Source organism: Melospiza georgiana, chromosome 19 (assembly GCF_028018845.1).
Source record: "Melospiza georgiana isolate bMelGeo1 chromosome 19, bMelGeo1.pri, whole genome shotgun sequence".
Lineage (NCBI taxonomy): Eukaryota > Metazoa > Chordata > Aves > Passeriformes > Passerellidae > Melospiza > Melospiza georgiana.
In genome coordinates, this window is record NC_080448.1 from 6,140,751 (window position 1) to 6,160,469 (window position 19,719).

The following is a 19,719-nucleotide window of genomic DNA, read 5'->3' on the forward strand; positions in this document are numbered from 1 at the left end:
TTTCATTTAAGTTGTATTTGAGATGGCAAAACTAACTCAGAAGATAATGTTGGCTTTCTTCCTTCCCTGCACACAGGAGACACACTCTACTACAGATTTACTTCTGACATGAGCAACACTGAGTGGGGTTATAAGTTTACAGTGACAGCAGGTCATCTGGGCAGGTTTCAGACAGGTAAGAGATGCTCAGAATATATTGAAAAGGGTATTTTTTAGTCATTTTGCTGAACTTTGAGAGACCTGTGGTTATCCCTTTTCCTTGAGTTAGAGTTTGCATTCAGTGTCCTGGAAAGAACGTGATCAGTTTTTCATGTGATCAGTTATAACCTGATCAGTTCAAGTTGGAACTCAACTGATGTCTCTTATTTCCTGTGATTTTGGGGTAGAAACACAAAATCTTCACAGAGACTTGGAGATTACAATTATAGTAATGTAATTTGCATGCAAAATCTCATTATATGATAGTAATTACACCGAGTATTTAGTAAACACTCCAAGATGCCATAATTGGAAACAGAAATAATGATAATTGCATTTTTCCAAAGTAGTTGTCCTTTAAAATAGGATGGTTCTGGGTCTAATTTTTAGCATAAGAGGTTTTGTTAGTTTATTTCAGAGTTTAAATATTTTTAATGAAATTGAGGCTGATGGATTATTTGCTATTAGCAAAACTCTACTGCATGTCATAATAGGGAGGGCCTCTGTTTTGTTTGCCTTATTTGGGCAAAAATTTAATTTTGGATATGATTCTTTCCAACTTTTATGTAAATTTTGCCTTAGGAAAGAGTTGCCATGTCAAGATGTAATTTAGAGTTATCTCAGATTTTTGTTTGCTATTTTAATCCATATTTCTGGCTTGCAGTACTTGACTATATGAACAAAACGTGTCCCTACAAAACTGAACAGCTGTTTGAATTTTCTTTTTTTTCCAGGGTTTGAAATTCTGAAGCAGATGCTGTGTGAGGAGAGGGTGATTCCTCACCTGCCCCTGGCCAGGATCTGGGAGTGGCAGGTGGGAGTGGCGTGTCGGCAGACGGGGCACCAGCGCCTCAAGGCCATCCACCTGCTCCTGAAGATAGTGCAGTGCAGCAGCCAGGGGTGAGTGCACACCCTGCACCAAAAAGGCACTAAACTGATGCTATTTTGAAGCAAAAAAAAACCCTGTGATTTGAAGCTGGTTTTCTTAATTTGTCTGTTGGATGTAAATTACAATGCTTGATAGCTTTGATATCATTTCTGCTCTGATAGCAGGAATGTTTTACTCTCTATTCTTTCTTGGCCTTTAAAGAAGTCTAATGAATTAAAATATCATTATAAAGAAAAAAAAAATTCATCACAATGAATTAAAATGTCATCATAAAGGAAAAAAAAATCATCACAAAGCTCAAGGCCATCCACCTGCTCCTGAAGGTAGTGCAGTGCAGCAGCCAGGGGTGAGTGCACTGCCCCACACCCTGCACCAAAAATGCACTAAACTGATACTGTTTTGAAGCAAAAAAAAAAAAATCCCTGTGGTTTGAAGCAGATTTTCTTAATTTGTCTGTCCAATATATAATTTGCAGTGCTTGATAGCTTTGATATCATTTCTGCTTTGATAGCAGGAATGTTTTACTCTCTCTTTGCTGGCCTTTAAAGAAGTCTAATGAATTAAAATGTCACTATAAAGAAAAAAAAAAACCATCACAAATCAGGACAAAGGTAGATTTTAAGTAATCTTCTAGAAATTTATTCTCTCTGTAGTAGTTATGCTGCAGATTTAAGGTAAGGATGAAATAATAAGCTAGTGAAGTGACGATCTGATTCTCTGTAAAGTAAACAGCTTCTAAATTATTATTTTTAGTTGTACCACTAAGTCTGTAATTGAGTTTTAGAAGAGATATGTGTCCTTAAGCTTATGTAGGTATGGCATGAGTATTTCCAGATTCAAGAGCATTTAGCAAAGTGGGTTTTTGTATTGTTAACTGTTACAAATGAATGGTTTTGTTCTCTTAAATTTGATTTGCTTTAGTTTCCCCTCTCCAATCCCTGAAATGGTCATGGTGGTTACTCACTATTGCATCCCAATTTCATTTAAATTCCTTTTTTCTCAGGGACTGTGACCTCACCTTGTTGAAGCCACTTTGGCAGCTCTTCACCCACATGGAAAACAACTCATGTCACGACTCAGCCAAGCCTGGTATCCTCCTTCCTCTTCATCGAGCACTGGCAGAACTCTTCTTTGTGACAGAAAACAGAGTTACTGTAAGCAGCTCCTGTTTCTATCCCTCCTTTCCTAGTGCTGGGAATGACAGAGTTTTACACTAAATTCATTTTCCTTTATCCCTCAGAGCTACAGAAACATTAACAACTTTCACTTGGCAGCAAGTTGTAATTAGAGGGGAATTCTGTTACCATATCCATCATTGGACTTTAGGTGATAGTCATGACTATTAAGGCCCTAAAGCCACTGTTTATTCTGAGAGCAATTCTGGTTTAATAATTAATTTAAAGGTATTTGCATGTGGTTTTTGTAGAGTTGGTTTTGAACTTTTAACATGAATAGTGTCATGAGCTCATTTCTGTAATCATAAACTGTGCTCTAGTCTGGTGTGCAGTTCTGATACCTTTGGTTCTTGGGGACTCTAATGGTCAGCATTTTGATGTTAATTAGTAGAATATCACCTTATTAGAAACATTGGTGTTCATTGCATGTTTTCTGGCTGCAGGAGCTTGGATCTCTACAGGAGTATTTGCTTGCCTTAAATACTGAAGATCATCTTCATCGCTGCACAGCACAGGTAGGATTGCACAGCCCCAGGGCTGGGAGGGTCTGGGATCTTTGTGGCAGACCCTGGATGTTGTCTCATGGCCCACTGGAGTTTATAAAAGAGATATTGATGTATTTGGTCATTACAGTACCTTAACAGGCCTCTGGAAGTTGTGAGTGGGCTATGCACAAATGCTTTTCTAGGATATTGGGAAGAAATTCTTCCCAAGAGGATAGGGAGACCCTGGCACAGGGTTCCCAAAGCAGCTGTGGCTGCCCCAGCCCTGGAAATGTCTAAAGCCAGGTTGGGCAGGGCTTGGAGCACACTGGGATAGTGGAAGGTGTCCCATCCACCCCATGGCAGGGGTGGAATGAAGTTATCTTTAAGATCCCTCCCAGCCCAAACCAGTCCATGATTCTAGATTTCTATTTCTGTTCAGTTTCATACGATTTCTTTACACTTTGAGCTTGAGGAGAATATTTGGTGTGACTTTGTTTTTCCTTTTCTCTTGTAGGCCCTGAAAAACATTGCTGCTATCAGCCTTGCCATTAACTATCCAAACAAATCAACAAGTTTCTGGAATGTTTAATACTGGCTCAGGCCGGAGTGCATGGGATAGAGTAGTTTGTCCATAGGACATGGGAACAAACATCTTAACTCCATTCAGGAGAAGTTCCTTCAGCTTCAGTGTATGAGCACTCTGCAGCCTTTCTTCCTTCCTTCCTTCCTTCCACCTTGATGTAGAATTTGTAAAAGTAACAGCTCACTTCAATGAAAAAGCACATCCTGAAGTAACTCATGCGTCCTACAGTTATGTATGCACATATTGTAGCATGTTAGAGTAAACAGAACAATATTGTTTTTTATTCAGAGGAAGTAAAGGAAAGAAAGTAGCTGAAGTATGAGAATGCAAGGCCCCCACGTTTGTATTGTCTGCTCCTGAGGAAACTTGATCCATCAAAGGTGTCAGCTTCAGAAAATAGTGCTGAACTTGGGGTGATGCCATCAGCAGCATCTGTTGTACATCTGCAGAGTGAAACAGGCAAAGCAGAATCTGGTGCCTGCTGCAGCAATGGTCCATGGTGAATCCTGTCATTTTTGCTTTGGAGGCTACTTCCCAAGGAAAAGGATTTCAATTCTTACCAAACTACAGGTTGTAAAACAAATTGTGGGTGATTTGCAAAGCAGCTGAAGGATTCCAGTTTCACAGCATCCTTGTGCAAGAGCTTTATGTTTCTCCTGTTCTTTGGGTCACCTGTTCTTACCTTGCTATATCTCCAATGCATTATTCCAAATAACCCATTACTGTAGTGCAGAGAGCCAAGGCTGGCCTTCAGTCACAAGGCAGTGGTGATATGAAGACCTGAAGAACTTACATGTTTCTGAAAAATCACATCTTTACAAGAAATTATGAGAAGAATTTTTTTTTCCTTCAGTTATTTTGATATCAGTGGTTTAGGAGGTCCTTCTTGGCAATGTTGGGAACCCAGACTCCCAGCACTCAGGGTGGGGTTAATGATCAATCCACTCTTATCTTTCAGAGCAATAACCACATTTCTCTTACTGAACATGGAATTAATTGCAGACCTTCTATGCTGCAATAAATTGGCTTTCTTCCTGCACAGCTATATTGGTTATTCCCTTTCCAAAGAGTTAAAAAGAACACAGAGATTTGGGGGTGTATTTTGTGCACCATTGCACAGTTTGTAGAACTGGTCTTGTCAATTATAAATTCAGATTGCTTTTAATGCTAAATATTTTCTTCTTTGCTTCTTCACCCCAACACTGGAGAATGGAAAAAAAGGCAGCCAAAGGCTCTAATAGTAACTGAATGGAAGTTGTGTGAAGCAGTGGCTCTGTCAGAAGGAAATGTATTTATTGACCCTGCTTGTCCAAAATTTGAGTGGTGCCCAAATACCAGTGCACAGGAGCCCTGCTTTGGGGAGTGTCCTCTGAACTGATGATCTTCTCAGCTGGGGCTGGAGTTTAAGGGTGGCCCAATCTCCCTCTGAGAGGGAAACATGCAGTAATACATCCCTTGCATTTTTTTATGGCCTCTTGTGCTGTAGAGTTTTGTTTTGACTTCTGTTCAGCCAAGTGCTTGAATCAGAATGGGATTATTCTGCTTGAAAGACTTAAAGCTGAAGACCAAGAAGCACCATGCTTTCAGGAATGGAGTGGCTCTCTTAGCAAATGAGAATGCCAGGATTCAGAAGTGTAGTATTTGTGAAAGACTGAAAGGGAGCAGAGAGATGCTGCTCTGAAAGGCCTCCTTGAGCATCAGGAGTTGATTTCCTAAAGACATCAGGATGGGAAGGGAGTTACCAGGATTGTGGTGTACCTTTAATGCACAGATCAAGGTGTTTGAGTCTGCAGCCTCCCTGTCAGGGATCCACCTGCTTCACTCCTCATTGCTGGGACAGATCCTGGCCTGGGGAGCTGCTCCACCAAAAGGAAATATTCCTAAACTGATGTAGGGAGTCATGTGGATGGCACAGGTTGGAAATTGCTTCTCTGGAGCAGGAGGACTTCCTTTTCACTGCCTCCATGGGCACCCATGGCTGAGGAATCATGGATCTGCACTGGGCTGCTGTGCTGGCATCTGCCCATCAGTCAAAGAAGGATTTTTCTTTTCTCACATCAGGGATGAAGACTGTAAATAAACCATTCACAGAACCTGTCACAGCTCTGTCACAGTCACTTTTTTTCTGTTGGACTGTCCTTTTGCTTTCTGGATGAAGACATGAGGCTGCAAGGATGACACAGGAGTGGCCAGAATTCCTTGCTAGGCATTACCACTCAACTTACTCTACCAGCAGTGACTGCCCTCATGAGTCAGTCATCTTGCCCTGAAGGAACTGTCTAGGAACAGTGTCCACTAAATATAATTTCTACCCACTAGATGGAACTGAAGGACTGTGACCTGAGTTGACACTGAATCTGTTGCTGCCTTATAACTCAAATCATTAATTATGGATTTTTTAACAGATGAGAAACACTGATTATTTTTTTTCCTTCTGGTAGCTCTAAAGAAAGAGGAATAGAATACCAATAATGAATATTCATGATCAATCACATTTTAAAAATTATGCAGAAGTTCCAAGTGGATGTGAATGATGCTATTGAATTGTATAAAACTGTCTGGAAAACAGGTATGCTGAAAAAAATGTGCCTAATATAAGAAAAACTAAAAAAGTTGTCCTGCCTGAATCACCTATGATGTGTTTAAAACAAATCATATTGTTCCTAATGATACATTTGACTTGCTTTCATTAAACACTTAAAAACGAGAGTTTTATAATTTCTTTTCTTACGGGTTTACTACTTTGCAATTTTTATCAGTTGTTTAAAATATATCAGACCTTTAGATTTATTCCAGTTCAGTTCAACATGTAAAAAGAAAGCTACAGATGTGGGTAAAATATGCAAATGAAGAGAAATATATTGTAAAAATTCTATAAAATCAAAAAAAGTACAACACGGTGTCTGTTTTTTGTTTGTTTTTCTCCTCTCCTCACTGAATGTTTAATGCTGGAGTTTGTAGTGAGATCCAGGGTTTTTCTTAGGAATCCTCATTTTCCATGCCTGTGAGCAAACCTGCTTGTCCTCATGTGCTTGGTAAATATCTGATATTACATTGAGCTATGCAGGACCCAGACTTCTGGAGTCATCTCTTAAATTCCAGCCCTGCTGTTTACATTCCAGTGGCCTTACCCTAAAAATTCAGTTTTCCTGTGGATATCCATTGGTTTCAGTGCCTGTGCATATTTACTTTGAGACCTGAAACACACGTCTGGAGGCCTCAGATGTCTCCTGTAAAGCTGAGATTTGTGTTAGTAGGTGTTGATTCTAATTAGTGATGTTTATCAGCAGAGGTCCTTGTGCCTACCTGCTCCAGTGGCTTTAATTGAAAAGCTTGTTTGCCTTGGGTTTGGCTGGAGGAAAGGGCTGTGTCCAGTCAACATCTTCCTGTATTTGCTTAAAGCTGCAAGTTGTTTCCTTGGAGAATGGGCTAATTAGGTAATTTTATTCAACACAAATAAATAATAGGATTGTGAGGGTGTGGGGGAACGAGGATTGTTCCCTGAGGTTTGAGGTTTCAGCTGATAAACCTGAAAAAACCCAGTGTAATTGCTGTGAGATGTGGTGTGGGGCCAGCATTGGAATGTAACAGAGGGCAGCACCTCCAGAGCACCTTGGCTCTGCTGTTCAGGTCAAGTTCTCTGAAACTGTTTTTCTTCCAAGAGATCAAAAGCAGGCTGCCAGTTAGCTTAGAGGTAGGTGACTTTTAAAAAATCTGCTTTTAGGAGCAGGCTGAGCTGTGTTGAAAACAGACCTGGCCCAATCCCTGTGTTTTCACAGCCCAGCTCAGTTTCCAGTGGGTTTTGTGCCTTCACAAACACGAGGGCAGCACCTGCCTGTTGATAGCATTTTAAACCTGGAATGCCTGTCTGCAACTCCCTGGAATACCCTGCCATAAAATCTGGGCACACTGGGGCAGAAAAAATCCCAATAATCTGATTTACTCCTTCCCCTTTTCAATGGTGAATCCCCCTGAAGTGAATTGTGTTGGGTCTGCTGGGGAGGCACCAGGACAAGCATCATTCCTGTTTCCAGGGGACAAAACCACAGCCATGAGAGCCTTGAAAAACATGACCTGGCCTTAAGGGAAAGCTCCAGAATGTTGGAAAACACATTAGGATATGTAAAGAGGTTGGTTTTCAGCACTGGACCAGGAGGCCAGGCTGGATAATAACTGGAACAAAATATCTGTTGGTAACATTGCCTGGAAAAACAGGAAAAAAACAGGGTTTTGTAGGGGGAAGCTGAAGTCTGGCCCACCTCACCTCTGCTTTTAAAGCAAAGCAGTCAGCCCTGATTCAAGTGAATAAGAGAGAAATCCACTGTGAATAAGTAAGAGGTGAAGGAAGTGAGATTAAAGCTCATTCTTTCCATGGCAGTCAGGGCTAATGTAATCAGGTCTATTCTGCAGCAAAATCTTTCCTGATTTCTACCTAGGAAAGAACAAATAATAAAGAGCTGGTACCCAGCTCCAGCCCAGGCTGCAGTGGGCCTCACACGTGGGCATGCAGCCATAAACACTTGGGAAAAAAACCCCAAACTCTTTTTTCCTCCAACTGGAAACATTCACAAGCATTCCTGATAAATAGATGGGAATTCGGGGCAGTGTTGTAGTGGTCCTTAGTATTTAGAAATTCCCATTTCTTGAGTATAAAAAGAATCAGTGTTTGGATTTAGGGAGCATGGGAAAGAGGGGGAGAAGGGATAACTGGTCTGTGTCAAAGATGGGGTCTTTCCTCACAAGTTGGCTGGGGAGTTTTTCCTTCTAATCCTTTCCTGACAACAGCAATGAATTTATTTTTTTTTCAGCTGGTTTCTTCTTTCCATTCTCCACTTTACTGTCTGACTTTTCATAATCTTACTGCATAAATCTTATTGCATTTTTGGAGTTTTTTTTCTTAACATTTGCAGTGCAAATAACAAATATTTAAACTTGAGTTGCATGGAAAAAGTCAATTTTCTGAAACCTAAGGAAATGTGAATTGAAGTGCCTGCAAATGTTTGTCAGTGGTAGCTTCTCTCACAGGCTGATTTCCAAAACACTTTGTTGGCATCTCCTCACAGCTGGATCATCACATCCAGTAGGTGTTGGTAAGGCCACACTGAATTCTTTTTAGCTCTGTATAATGAATAATTCCCCTTATATTGACTCAGGGTGCCCAGAGCAGCTGTGGCTGCCCCATCCCTGCAAGTACCCAAGGCCAGGTTGGACAGGGCTTGGAGCAGCCTGGGACAGTGGAAGGTGTCCCTGTCCATGGCAGGGGCTGGGATGGGATGAGCTTTAAGGTCCTTTCCAATCCTGTTCCATGATTCTCTGATCTTTTACACATCTTTGTGTTGTGGGCTGGACCTCTGACCTTGCTGCCTTTCAGACACTAAAAGTTTTAACTTCTTCAACCACTAAGAACCAACAAAACACCTGAGGAATCACAGGAAATGCTTCCCCTTAGGATTTTATACTTTCTAATCAGCAAAAGCATCCTGTGCAGATTTTCCTCTCCAATAACTCATCTATGATAATGCTTAGACGTGCGTACATAGGTAGACATTTACTGGGGCTTCAGTTCATCACTGTGCTTATCTTGGATCAAGTTAAATATGGAATTAAGGTGTAATCTTAAGCACATCTAGTTCAGCTTTTAAAGGTAGGCTTTAAATTGGGTTTGTTGCCTTGGAGCCCAAACAGAGCGTGCTGTTGATGGGAAGTGCGCAAATCGCGTGGCTTTCCCTGGCACCCAGCAGAATCTGCAAAGGCAGGAAACAAAAAGATGAATTCTTGAGTCAGGAGAAGTGTTGAGTCAGGAGACCTTTAGTCTCATCATTCTGCTTGAGAATAAATCATGTCTGTGTTTCTTACCCTTCTCCTCTACATCAACCACCCACAGAAAGCTCATTCATCAAAAACGTCAATGGTTTCCCAGAAATCTCCCTGCTTTCACCTTGGGGTTTTTATTCCCCTGAGCAGCAGGTTGGGCTCTTTTCTCCCCACCAATGTTTTTTTTTCTTGGGGTGGGAGTGAAGGGGGAGGTTGTTTGTTTGCTTGGTTTGGTTTTTGGTTTTGTTCCTTCCTACTGTGACTTAATATTTAAAAGGAAAATTTCATCCTCTGTGGGGTCAGTATTGGACACACTACTGGATTTTAAACAACATCATTTTTTCCCCCCACTCAATTGCCAGTTTCAAAATACACCGTGATGTGTTTGATCTTTTGCCACCTTATTTTTCTGCAGAAGATGGCTCAGCCCCTTCAGAGGTGATGGCATCTGGGAGGGTGTGCTCAGTGCTCCTGCTCTGGCTCCTCAAGTTCCTTAGGCCGAGGAAGGCACTCCTGTGGGGGCAGGACCTGGGGAGCTGAGAAGAGCTGCTTTATTTACCAGAGACTCAAAGCCTCACTTTTGCACTAATAATGCTTAGCACTATTATTAGGGTGCTGCTGGGCAGTAATAGCTTGTCTTTAATTAAACCAGCATAGAATTGATGGGGGATATCCATGGATGAGGTACAAGGCCTGATGTCCAGTGCCTGTCTCCTGTGCTTGTGCCTTCCCTGCTCTGTAGCAGCTCCTCTGCTCCACGAGGCTTCCTCACAGCCAAAAACAGTGTTAGGAACAAGAAATATCCCTACTTGGGGGTTTTCCCCTGTTTTTTCCAACGCTCGATGCCCCTTTGTGGGTTCCAGCGAAGGCTCAGGGCAGTGATGGTGCCGGGGCTCTCCAGGCTGAGTGGCTGCTGCTCTTAGAGACTTTTTCCCGCACTAAAATCGCTTTTCCTCTCCTCTCGTTGCCTCAAGTGCATCCCTGAGCCCTCGCCAGGCAGCCGAGAGCGGAGCTTCGCCAGCGGGGAGCGGCGTGAGCCGTGAGGGCCGGGAGGGCCGTGAGGGCCTGATCCGTGCGGGGACACGGACCGGGGGCTGCGGGACCAGGGAGAGCCTGCTCCTTACAGCCACAGCCACACATGGAGAGGGGCTGCGGGACTGGGGAGAGCCTGCTCCTTACAGCCACAGCCACACACGGAGAGGGGCTGCGGGACTGGGGAGAGCCCGTTCTGTACAGCGACACGGACCGTGGCCGTCCGGTCCCGCATGGGCTGTTCCGTACAGGGAGGGCCACACACGGACCGGGGCTGCTGCGACTGGGAACGCCTCTTCCATACAGACACCCACAGCCCGGGGCTGCCCGGCCAGGAACCGCCTGTTCTGTACAGCCACAGCCACACACGGCCCGGAACTGCCAAGCCCGGCGTCTCCTGTTCCTGACAGGGACAGCCGCACACGGCCCGGGGCTGCCAGGCCCAGCATTGCCTGTCCCACACAGCCACAGCCACAGCCACAGCCACACACGGGCCGGGGCTGCCGGGCCAGCTGCAGATGCTTCAATTTCCCCGGCTGAAAGCAGCTCTGAGGCTCTGGAAGCCCCGACACTGCGGGGACGGCTCTGCTTTCTGCAACACGTGTTTCGTTCCTGGATTCCTGCAAAAGAGGAGTTTGCACTCCCTGGGGGAATTCTGGATTTCCTACAGAAAGCCGCGCCCTGTCCCTCACCTTACCCCAGGACCAGCTCTGTGTGGCACTCCGGCCTCCCTGGTTTGTGTCCAGTTTGTTCCCTCCTCAGAATGTGGCTTGTGGCACACAGTGACCCATCAGCCCTTTATAACCCTGATGGACACAGCAACGATGCCACCATGGGCAGTGCCAGTGGTTCATCATCTGCCCGAGGCAATCTCTGGCTTTTTCCTTTTAAGACTTTTCCTCCTTGCTGTGGAGTGGAGTGACTGTACATGAGGTCACACAGTTGTCAGTACAACTGATCCTTGGCTTTAATTACAAACTAGTCCTTTGGAAAGCCTCAGATAAATTAAACCAGGAAAAATTAAATTGCAGCTCATCCCCAGCTGAGTGTGAATCTCTCTGGGCAAAGGCTGCTGGTGGTGTTCCCACAGTTGTCCCCAACAGCCCCTGGCTCTCAAGCTGGCTCTGCAGCTCCATCCTCTGAGCTTCTCCTTGGTGGCACAGCCCAACTCCTGCCTCACACGTGTCTCTTCTGGCTGCTGCATCTCCCAGCAGGTTTTTGCTGCACCAGAGCTTCACTTTCTGCAGGGGCTGCAGAAGAAACAAGGCAAGACAGGAGCTTGGGGCTGTTTAAGGGTGCTGCAGCCCTGGACACCGTGTGTTGGGTGTTGGGCTGACCTGCTGGTTTTCATGGTTTTGTTTTAGGTGCTGCCATCAGGGCTCTGGCAACAGCTGCAGAGCCCAGCAGCAGCATTTCAGCTCTCCCACTGTGGGTGCCTAGGATGGGAGCAAGGGAGGCTTGAGGGAGGTGTCCAGCTAAAGTTCTGGTCAGGGCACCTGCCAAACCCAAACCCAAACCCTGGACACCTCTACAGGCCAGAGTGCAGCCCCAGGCTGTACCTGCAGAGAGTAACAGGAAAAGCAGCATCTGACAGGCAAAGCTGGGTGATGCCCAAAGTAAACCATCACAAACCATCCCTTTGGGGTGCCTGCTGCAGAGCTGGGGCCCTGCAGTGCTGCTGGAGCAGTGGAGCAGCCCTGTGCACAGCCACACATCTCCATGAACTGCTGAGGAACCCCAGCCTGGCTCTGCCCCCGGGGATGTTGCAGATTTGTGGCAGATTTGTGCTCAGTGCTTGTGCTCCTGCTCTGAGTTTTCAACAATTGCCTTGGGCCGTGATCCAGCGCCGGCGCCTTCCCGGGAAAGCCTGCCAGCTCATAAACCCCTTTTAATCTCTCAAGAAGGTCCTTTGTGCGGCCTTTTGTCAACAGGGCCTGTCCCATTGCTATAGCTACGGCCCCTTTGCTGCTGGACACACCTGTTTGTTTTTCCAGCTCCTTTCTGTTGCACTCATATTTCTCTGCCACCCAAATAAAAATCCTGAGAAAAGCCCTGCCCTGCTCCTGTGCTGGACTCACCGTTGCCAATGAAGGAAACTCCTTGCTCCCCTGGGATCAGTTTTATGCAGGCAGTGGGTTCAAAGCAGTCTGCTCAGCCACCCCTTGGTATGGATTTGTTTTCTGGTTATTGCCCTTAAAATTACTGTATGGAGCAGGGCTGGGGATGGTGTTTGCAGCCAGGTGAAGCCGACTCCTTGGAAAGGATCAGGAATGATGATGACCCCATGGCCCCTCAGCAGAGATTTTGCAGATACACCATGGAGGTTTTCTCATTGAATGCTTCTCATGCCTAAAACTGCCCCAAATCAGTGCTTTTGGGAGATCAACCTCATGTGTCCACTTGGGCAGCTGGAAGTGCCCCAGCCCCTGGGCTCAGCACAGTGTGGAGAAAGGCTTTTCCTCCAAAGGAATCTGCTTTCCCTGGCACCAGGAGCCTTCCCAAGGGTTTGCACTGCCTTCTAGAGACATTTGAAAAAGGAAAATATCCCACATTCATGATCTGTGGTTGTTGTGCTCCCAGAAAAAAAACACCCAGAGATGGAAACCACTCAGGGGAAGTTGCCCTTCATTTGCAAGGTGTTTTTCCTGCACCAGGTTTGGATGGTGGTGGGTTTCAAGAGCAATTCTGTGAGCAAAGAGTGCTCATGGTGACCTTTGTGGGGTGAGTCAATCACAGGAACCCTGTTTTTATCTCCCCATGTTTCATTTCTCCCCCTTCAGATGCAGCTGAGGTTTGATCCCATCTCTAACACAGCAGGATCCTCTCTCTGCCTCCCTCCCTGCTCCTTGGCAAGGCTGAGTCACACTCACTGCAGCTGAGTCACCGGGAACACTGGGATCACTGGGATCCTGGCACACCTCAGGGATCCAGGGACACCTCAGGGATCACCAGGACACCTCTGGTGTTGGGGAAGATGAAACAGGGGAAGTCTTATAAATATATGATTGTCTGGCAAAAGATTTTGAGAATATGGAAACTGTAAGCGAGATTGAAATGAAAGCAAGCTTTGAGATCCCTCAGTTACTGAACAACGGGAAAACAATGGTGTGGCCAGCTGAAGGTGATCCCCTTTTGATGGAACAACACCCTCTGCTTGCAGACAGGCCCAAGGGTCAGAGCAGACCCTGCCAGCTTGGCAGAAGGGCCCAAAGAGGAGTTTTTAGGGTTTAAAATGTAACACAGTGTGGCAATGTAATGATTCTTATAGGCTGGATGTAAATGCTATAGGATTTGTATCTTGTACTAGATTGGATAGTGAGAATTAGAGTATTCAGCACAGAAGAAGATTTATGGTATTGTAATGGGAACCTCACTCTCTCATCCTCTTTACCACACTCTTGCCTTCTCTGTCTTTACTTCTCTCAGTCCTGCTCTGAGCTGTGTTTGGCAGCTCCCAGCAGGGCCCTGCCCCCAGGCCCTGTGCAATAAACCCCAAATTCCAAGCCCTGGTTTCAGAGATCTCTTTCTCTCTGTCCATCCCCACTGTCCTGCCCTCTGATGCTCCCACACTCTGGGATCCCAGGACACCTCCAGGACACTCCAGAGCCAGGCAGAGCCAGCCTGCCCAGGCTGCAGCCTTAACCTTGGCCCCAACTCTTCCTCCTGACACCCCAAGTGCTGCTGACAAGAGCTGGGGGATGCCCAAATGCACCCAAGAACACACACCTGGTGTTGGTGGGAAGGAGGGGCTGGGGCAAGGGGCAGTTCCAGGATCTGGCCTCACTTTTGTGTAGCAGAATAATTAAATGAGACCTTTGTACTTCACCCAAATGTTATTGCTCTTTATTGTCCCCTTGCTTTGGCACAGCTTCTAAATATTTAATGTGTTGGAAATTGAATTTCTAATTAATGGGAGGTATGTGGTGCGTGGGTTATGGTTTTAAAAGGGAAAAATGGCCTTTAATGCTCTTTAATAAAACAAGACTGGGCTTGGCAACACCATTGAGGCTTTGCACCTTGTCTGCCCCTGTGCTGGGCAGTCCCCAAGCAGGCTCTGACCCTGGCACTGTGTTCCAGCAGGAATTCAGGATATCCCATGAGTCACATCCCCCATCCCAGCTCTGCTGCAGGTTTGCAGTGATGCTGCACATCTGGAGCACAGGCACAGCTGCTCCAGGAGGGACAGAGCAGGAAGGGGAACAGCTGGAGGATTTCAGGGATGTCCTGGCTCTCCCCCTGCTCACTGTCCCACCAGCAGACAAAGCCAAGCTGGAGTTGGGTGGAAAATGAGCATTTTCAGGAGAAATGGGTCACACACAGCTGGATGTTCTGCAACCCTGAGGGCTGCAGGGAGCTGTGTGTGGTGTCAGCTGCCCTGAGCACGCTCCCATTTGTCTTGGAGGAAGGAAAACATCCAGTTTTGATATTTAAGATTTCCAGCAGTGGAAAATTCACAGCAGCCCGGGCTGGGGAGCCAGGCGCTAATTGTCGGAACTTGTAGGAAGAGTGTCCCTCCAGCTCTTTTCCACTGGAAAATCCAAAACCTCTCTCCAACTGTTGATTCCTTGTAAAAACTAAAGCAAAACATGCTGGGTGGGGAAGTAGGGGTTAGGGAAGATGTTGAAAGTGTTGGAGCAGCTCTTTTCACTCCGTCAGTACAAATATTTACATTTTTTTAATTGTAAAGTTACTCTTGTTTGGAAATAATTTGTTTTATTTTGCACTCTGCTACCAGCTTTGACAAATCACAAAGAAAACAAAGTGACTTTGCAGAAATATGATGTTTTGGCTAAAGAAGAACAACTGGTTTTATTCCCTAATTTTTCCTGGGAACATTGACATTTTGGGGCCTTTTCCAGCTTGGAAATTTCAGAGCAGGCTCTTGTCCCTGTTTCTCCAGCTGTATCATGGAATAATAATTCTTGAAGGGTTAATAAATCTTATAATAATTTTTTAATCCATCCTGTACTGCCTGGTTCTGGGGACTGGAGCCATCTGCCACTTCCTGTTGCTGTGCTCAAACCCACCCAGAGCATCTGCTGCTCCCACCAGAGGCACTGCTGGGATTGAGTAAATCAATTAGAGATAATTAACACAAAGTGCTGCAGGTCACACCTCCAGATCATGCAAATAGCATTTGAAAAGAAAATCTTCTCCCTTTGCAAACCCATCTCTGGCTGGGTGAGCACAGGTGTGTTTTCTCCCTCCAGGTGTGGGAATGGCTCCAGGTGATTTCCATGTCCTGGGGGGGGATGGAGAGGTTCAGGTAATTAGTGCTGGGAATAAAACCACAGCTAATGAGGCTGGGGAGGGCAGGGGAATTACATCCCTGCCCATGGTGGGAGAAGCAGGTAAGAGGGAAGGGCTGGGGCTGGGAGAGGTTCTGGGAAGGCTCCAGGCTCAGAAGTTTCTCTTCATCGACCTTGTGGCATCAGATCATGGCCACATCCTGCCTTGTCTTGGGGTTTTCCTTTGGGATTAAGGACTCTTGGAAGCACTGCTGTCCCCAGAGCTCTTCTGTGGGGTGGAACAAGGTGGGCACAAGCACTTTGCTCCCCACAGTTTGTGCCACCACAAGTGTCCCCACCACAAGGCTCCAGAGTCACAGTGCTTGTCATCCCTTTCCTTCTTAAAATCTTTTTTAATCCTGCACAGTCAAACCCCTCCAACCCCATCCCCAACCTCTCTGCTGCTGCTCTCAGAGCCTCCTGTGATGCCTGCTGGCACCTGAGGGTGTGGAGAGGCTCCATCCCTTCCATCCCATTCCCACCAGGAGCTTTGTGGGAGCCTCCCCTGGGGCTGTGCTGGGAGCAGCTGATGTTGAGGTGCTGGGCCCATGGCACGGTGAGCAATGAACACAGCTGGGAGTGCTGGCCAGGGCTGTCCTCTGTCCCATCCATGCTCCTGATGACATCCCAGGCTCCCAGCTCATTGCTCACCCAGGGCTGGGGGTGTGCTGTGGTGGATTGTGGGACAAACACCTCAGTATTTGAGCTTTCTGCTGGAAACTTCCCCTTTTTGTGCCACCATGCCCTGTGCAGCAGTGGGGGGAATCAATTCAAGCTTGCAGGAGCAGGGGGCTGGTTCAGGTGGGGCAGCAGGACTGAGCCAGGGTGGAAAGGGGGCAGTCCCTCCTCTAAAGCCTTTGCAGGGCTCCCACAGCCCTGGTGCTGTGTGACATCCTGCCCAGGCTGGGTGTGCAGCATTTCCTGTGTGAGATCTTCCTCTGCTCCCAACAGGGCCAGAATCACCTCGCACCCTGCAGCTCCTGCTCTCAGCTCTCCAGGTCAGCAGCTCTGCAGGGTCCCTGCTCCAGCCTCTCTGCTGTGCCCCCCTTGTCACTATAGGACATAAAAGAACACAAGCACACACTGCTGTTCTCAGGGTGAAGGAATAAGAGAAGTTTATTTTCTGACTCCAACATTTGTAGTTTTCCAAGAGTGACAGTGGATTGGAGGGTGACAGTGCCACCTCTCCAGTGACACTGGACAAACCAACAGTCCATCAAATTTCTCTTCCTCCATAAAGGAATGCAAAACAATGAGTTATTTACAGAAAGTGTGTGAGAAAGTTCATTACAAGAATGTCAACATCAGAAGGCTTAGAAAATCTTTAAAAACCAGGGTGACACCTCCTGAGTGCTGTGAGACACCCTGGCATGAGCTGGGTACCAGTGCAGGACAATGGGCCCCCTCTCCAGCCCTGTTTTTGGGGTGCTCCAGGGATTTGGCTCAGCAAAGCCTGGGGGAGGCTGGTGGGGGTCCCTGCTGAGCCTTGGCAGTGCTGGGGGGTCGTGGCTCCCCCAGGGCCCCGTGGTGCTGCCTGTTCCCTGCTCTCCTCTGGCACATCCTCTCACTCGATCGCTTCCTTCCTCCCATCCCCTTTTTCCAGTGCTGCTGCTGCTGTCTCCTGTCCCAGCAGCTGTTTTATAGCACTGGCTATTTTGACTACTCAGTTAACTATTTATCCAGATGGAGCAGCTCTGCTGTCATGGGCCTGGCATGTTTTTTCCATACACAAATTCTGTGTCAGAGCGGAGGCGACAAATCCCGAGGATCCCTGAGAGGTGTCCTGGGTGTTTGCTTTGGCCACCTTCATCACCCCCAGCTCCCAGCCCTTCTCCAGCCCCTCTCACACCAAATTTTGGGGGTTTTGTCCTCCCTATCCCTGCTCTTTCCCTCACACAGGTCCCACCATTGGACCTTGCCCTGGCCCAGCTGCAGTAAGGAACTGGCTGCCTTTATTTTCCTAGCACTTCATTTTAATCAAATGCAAATCCCCAAGGCTTTGCAAAGCTGGTGCCCTGTGCAGATGTCAATTGCTGTGCCTGGGGAAGCTCTTTGCTGCCCTGGAAGGACTCCCTGACCCTGCTGGGAGGGGTGGCCCCATGGCCATTGCTGGCTCTGCCCAGCACTGAGGGTCCCCAGCCCCCAGGGAGGGAGCTCAGGGAGGATTTTGTGACCTGTGCATCCCCACAAAGGCTTCCCTGGGGTTTGAATCTGGGTCTCTGCCGCCCCAGTTAGGGCACAAACACTGCAGAGCTCAGCAGATAATGCTGCTTTTTCTCCTTTTCCTGTTGTTTTATGGGGACTCCTGGCTTGCAGCTGCTTTTTGTGGTGCTGTGATCACCTCTGCAGCCCTCCCAGCTCCCCATCTCCACCAGGAATGGGACACAGCTTCATCTAAACACCTCCTTGAGCAAATTCCTCAGAGGATTTTCACCTCCATCCCACCCTCCAGCTGGGCTGAGGATTCCCCAGGAGCCCAACCTGTGGCAGATCCCAGCAGAGCTGAGGGTTCTCTCACCCCTGGAACATCACAGAGGCCCTGCTTGGCTGCTCAGCAGCATTTGCATTGAAAATCCCAACTTTGAAATGCAAAAAGTGATGTGATGGAAGCAATTGCAGCAGGCAGTTTGCAGAAAAGCCTAAATATTTATTTAGAAACATTGTGTTTTTCCTCTGCTCTTGAAATTCATATTTATTTCCTTTGCTCCATCCTGGGCTGGGCATGAGCAAAGGCTGTAACAGCTTAGCCATTCTCACCATCTTACAGCAAAACTAGCTAAAATTCAGAAAACCATTCCAAAACTCTCTCCTGCAACATTTCTTTTTGTCCCAGCCCTTTTCTGAGCAGAGAGGCTGAAGTTTCCAAGCATGGTTGTCACTCGGTGTGTGAAAGGAAAGTTGGCACCTCCCCAGCCCATTGTCACGGCCCCTTATGAAACTCAAGGATTTCAGCTACATTTCCTCCCTGCTGACCTTATCGAGGTTCTGCATGTTTGTTTCTGGCATTTCTTCATGCACTTGCAGGGTGCAAAACACCCAAGGCACCGGGTACCTCTCCCCGAGGTGCCCCCAGCCCCTTGGAGGGAGGCATTGCCTGGCTGAGGGGATTTTAATGAAGATAAATTACTCCCAGCACAGTTTATTTAGTAAATTCCCTGTTGTTCTGTCTGTGGGTTGTCAGCCAAGGTTTCTGAGGGGCTGGAGCTGATTTGTAGCTGATGGTTGGTGCCTGAAGGCACCTTGGGGTGCATCAAAGGGATTTTGAGTATCCCATCCCCTTCACAGGGCTGGGATTTCTGGCAAGAACGTGTCCATGAGGGGCTGAGTGATGTAAGAATCAAATCAGGTCAGAAATGTTTATTTTCAGCCTGTGCTGGTTGCAGGACATGCTGCCACCCTCAGCTGCTGCCAGCTGTGCCCAGAGCAGGAGGGAGCAGCCCTGCAGTGTTTGTGTGACACACAAGGGCAGCGCTGGCCTGCAGCCACCCAGCAGCAGCACCAGGGTGTGTGTTGGGCTTCCTCCATCCAGCTGCCTGGCCAGGGAGATAAGAGTGGGGCAGGAAGTGTCTGACTCCATGCTGGGATGGAGGAGCCTTGGCTGGGGCTGGAGGGCAGCTCCTGAGTCCCTCAGCAGTGTGGGGATAACCCTGGGGTTGGTTTAATGCTTCTTCTGCGAGGTCCCACACTGGGAACAGTCCCAGTGTGGCTATGGGGGGTTGGAGGGTTCAGGAGGTGGGGCAGCACTGCCAACATCTGTGACGGTGTTCAGAGGGGTCTTATGTTGAAGGAAGAGATGAGGATCTGACTCCATATTTCAGAAGGCTTGATGTATTTTTGTCTCATATATATTACATTAAAACTATACTAAAAGAAGAAGAGGTTTCATCTCAGAAGGCTAGCTAAGCTAAGAATAGAAAGAGCAAGAATGATAACAAAGGCAGCTGTCCCAGACTCTCTGTCTGAGCCAGCTGACTGTGATTGGCCATTAATTAAAAACAACCACATGAGACCAATCACAGATGCACCTGTTGCATTCCACAGCAGCAGATAATCATTGTTTACATTTTGTTCCTGAGGCCTCCCAGCTTCTCAGGAGGAAAAATCCTAAGGAAAGGATTTTCATAAAAAGATGTCTGCGACAAACATCCCCATCCTGTAGCCACACAACCATCCTGGCTGGGAGCCTGCAGTGACACAAGGGGTGGGCACAAGCACCCCAGGGTCAGCTCCACACTCACCCCAGAGAGGCAAGCTG

At 47.1% G+C, this 19,719-nt stretch overlaps 1 protein-coding gene across 1 annotated transcript in view; it reads left to right on the forward strand.

The window, feature by feature from the left end:
* The window catches only part of ZZEF1 (zinc finger ZZ-type and EF-hand domain containing 1), a 60,681-nt gene extending 54,456 nt beyond the window's left edge, over positions 1-6,225 (forward strand). Inside the window, exons 51-55 of the mRNA XM_058037401.1 lie at positions 77-175; positions 933-1,098; positions 2,091-2,241; positions 2,706-2,777; positions 3,262-6,225. Coding sequence (XP_057893384.1) covers positions 77-175; positions 933-1,098; positions 2,091-2,241; positions 2,706-2,777; positions 3,262-3,336 — 563 coding nt within the window. The 3' untranslated portion in view covers positions 3,337-6,225. The remainder of the gene's footprint in view (positions 1-76; positions 176-932; positions 1,099-2,090; positions 2,242-2,705; positions 2,778-3,261) is intronic.
* The last annotated feature ends 13,494 nt before the right edge of the window (positions 6,226-19,719 follow it).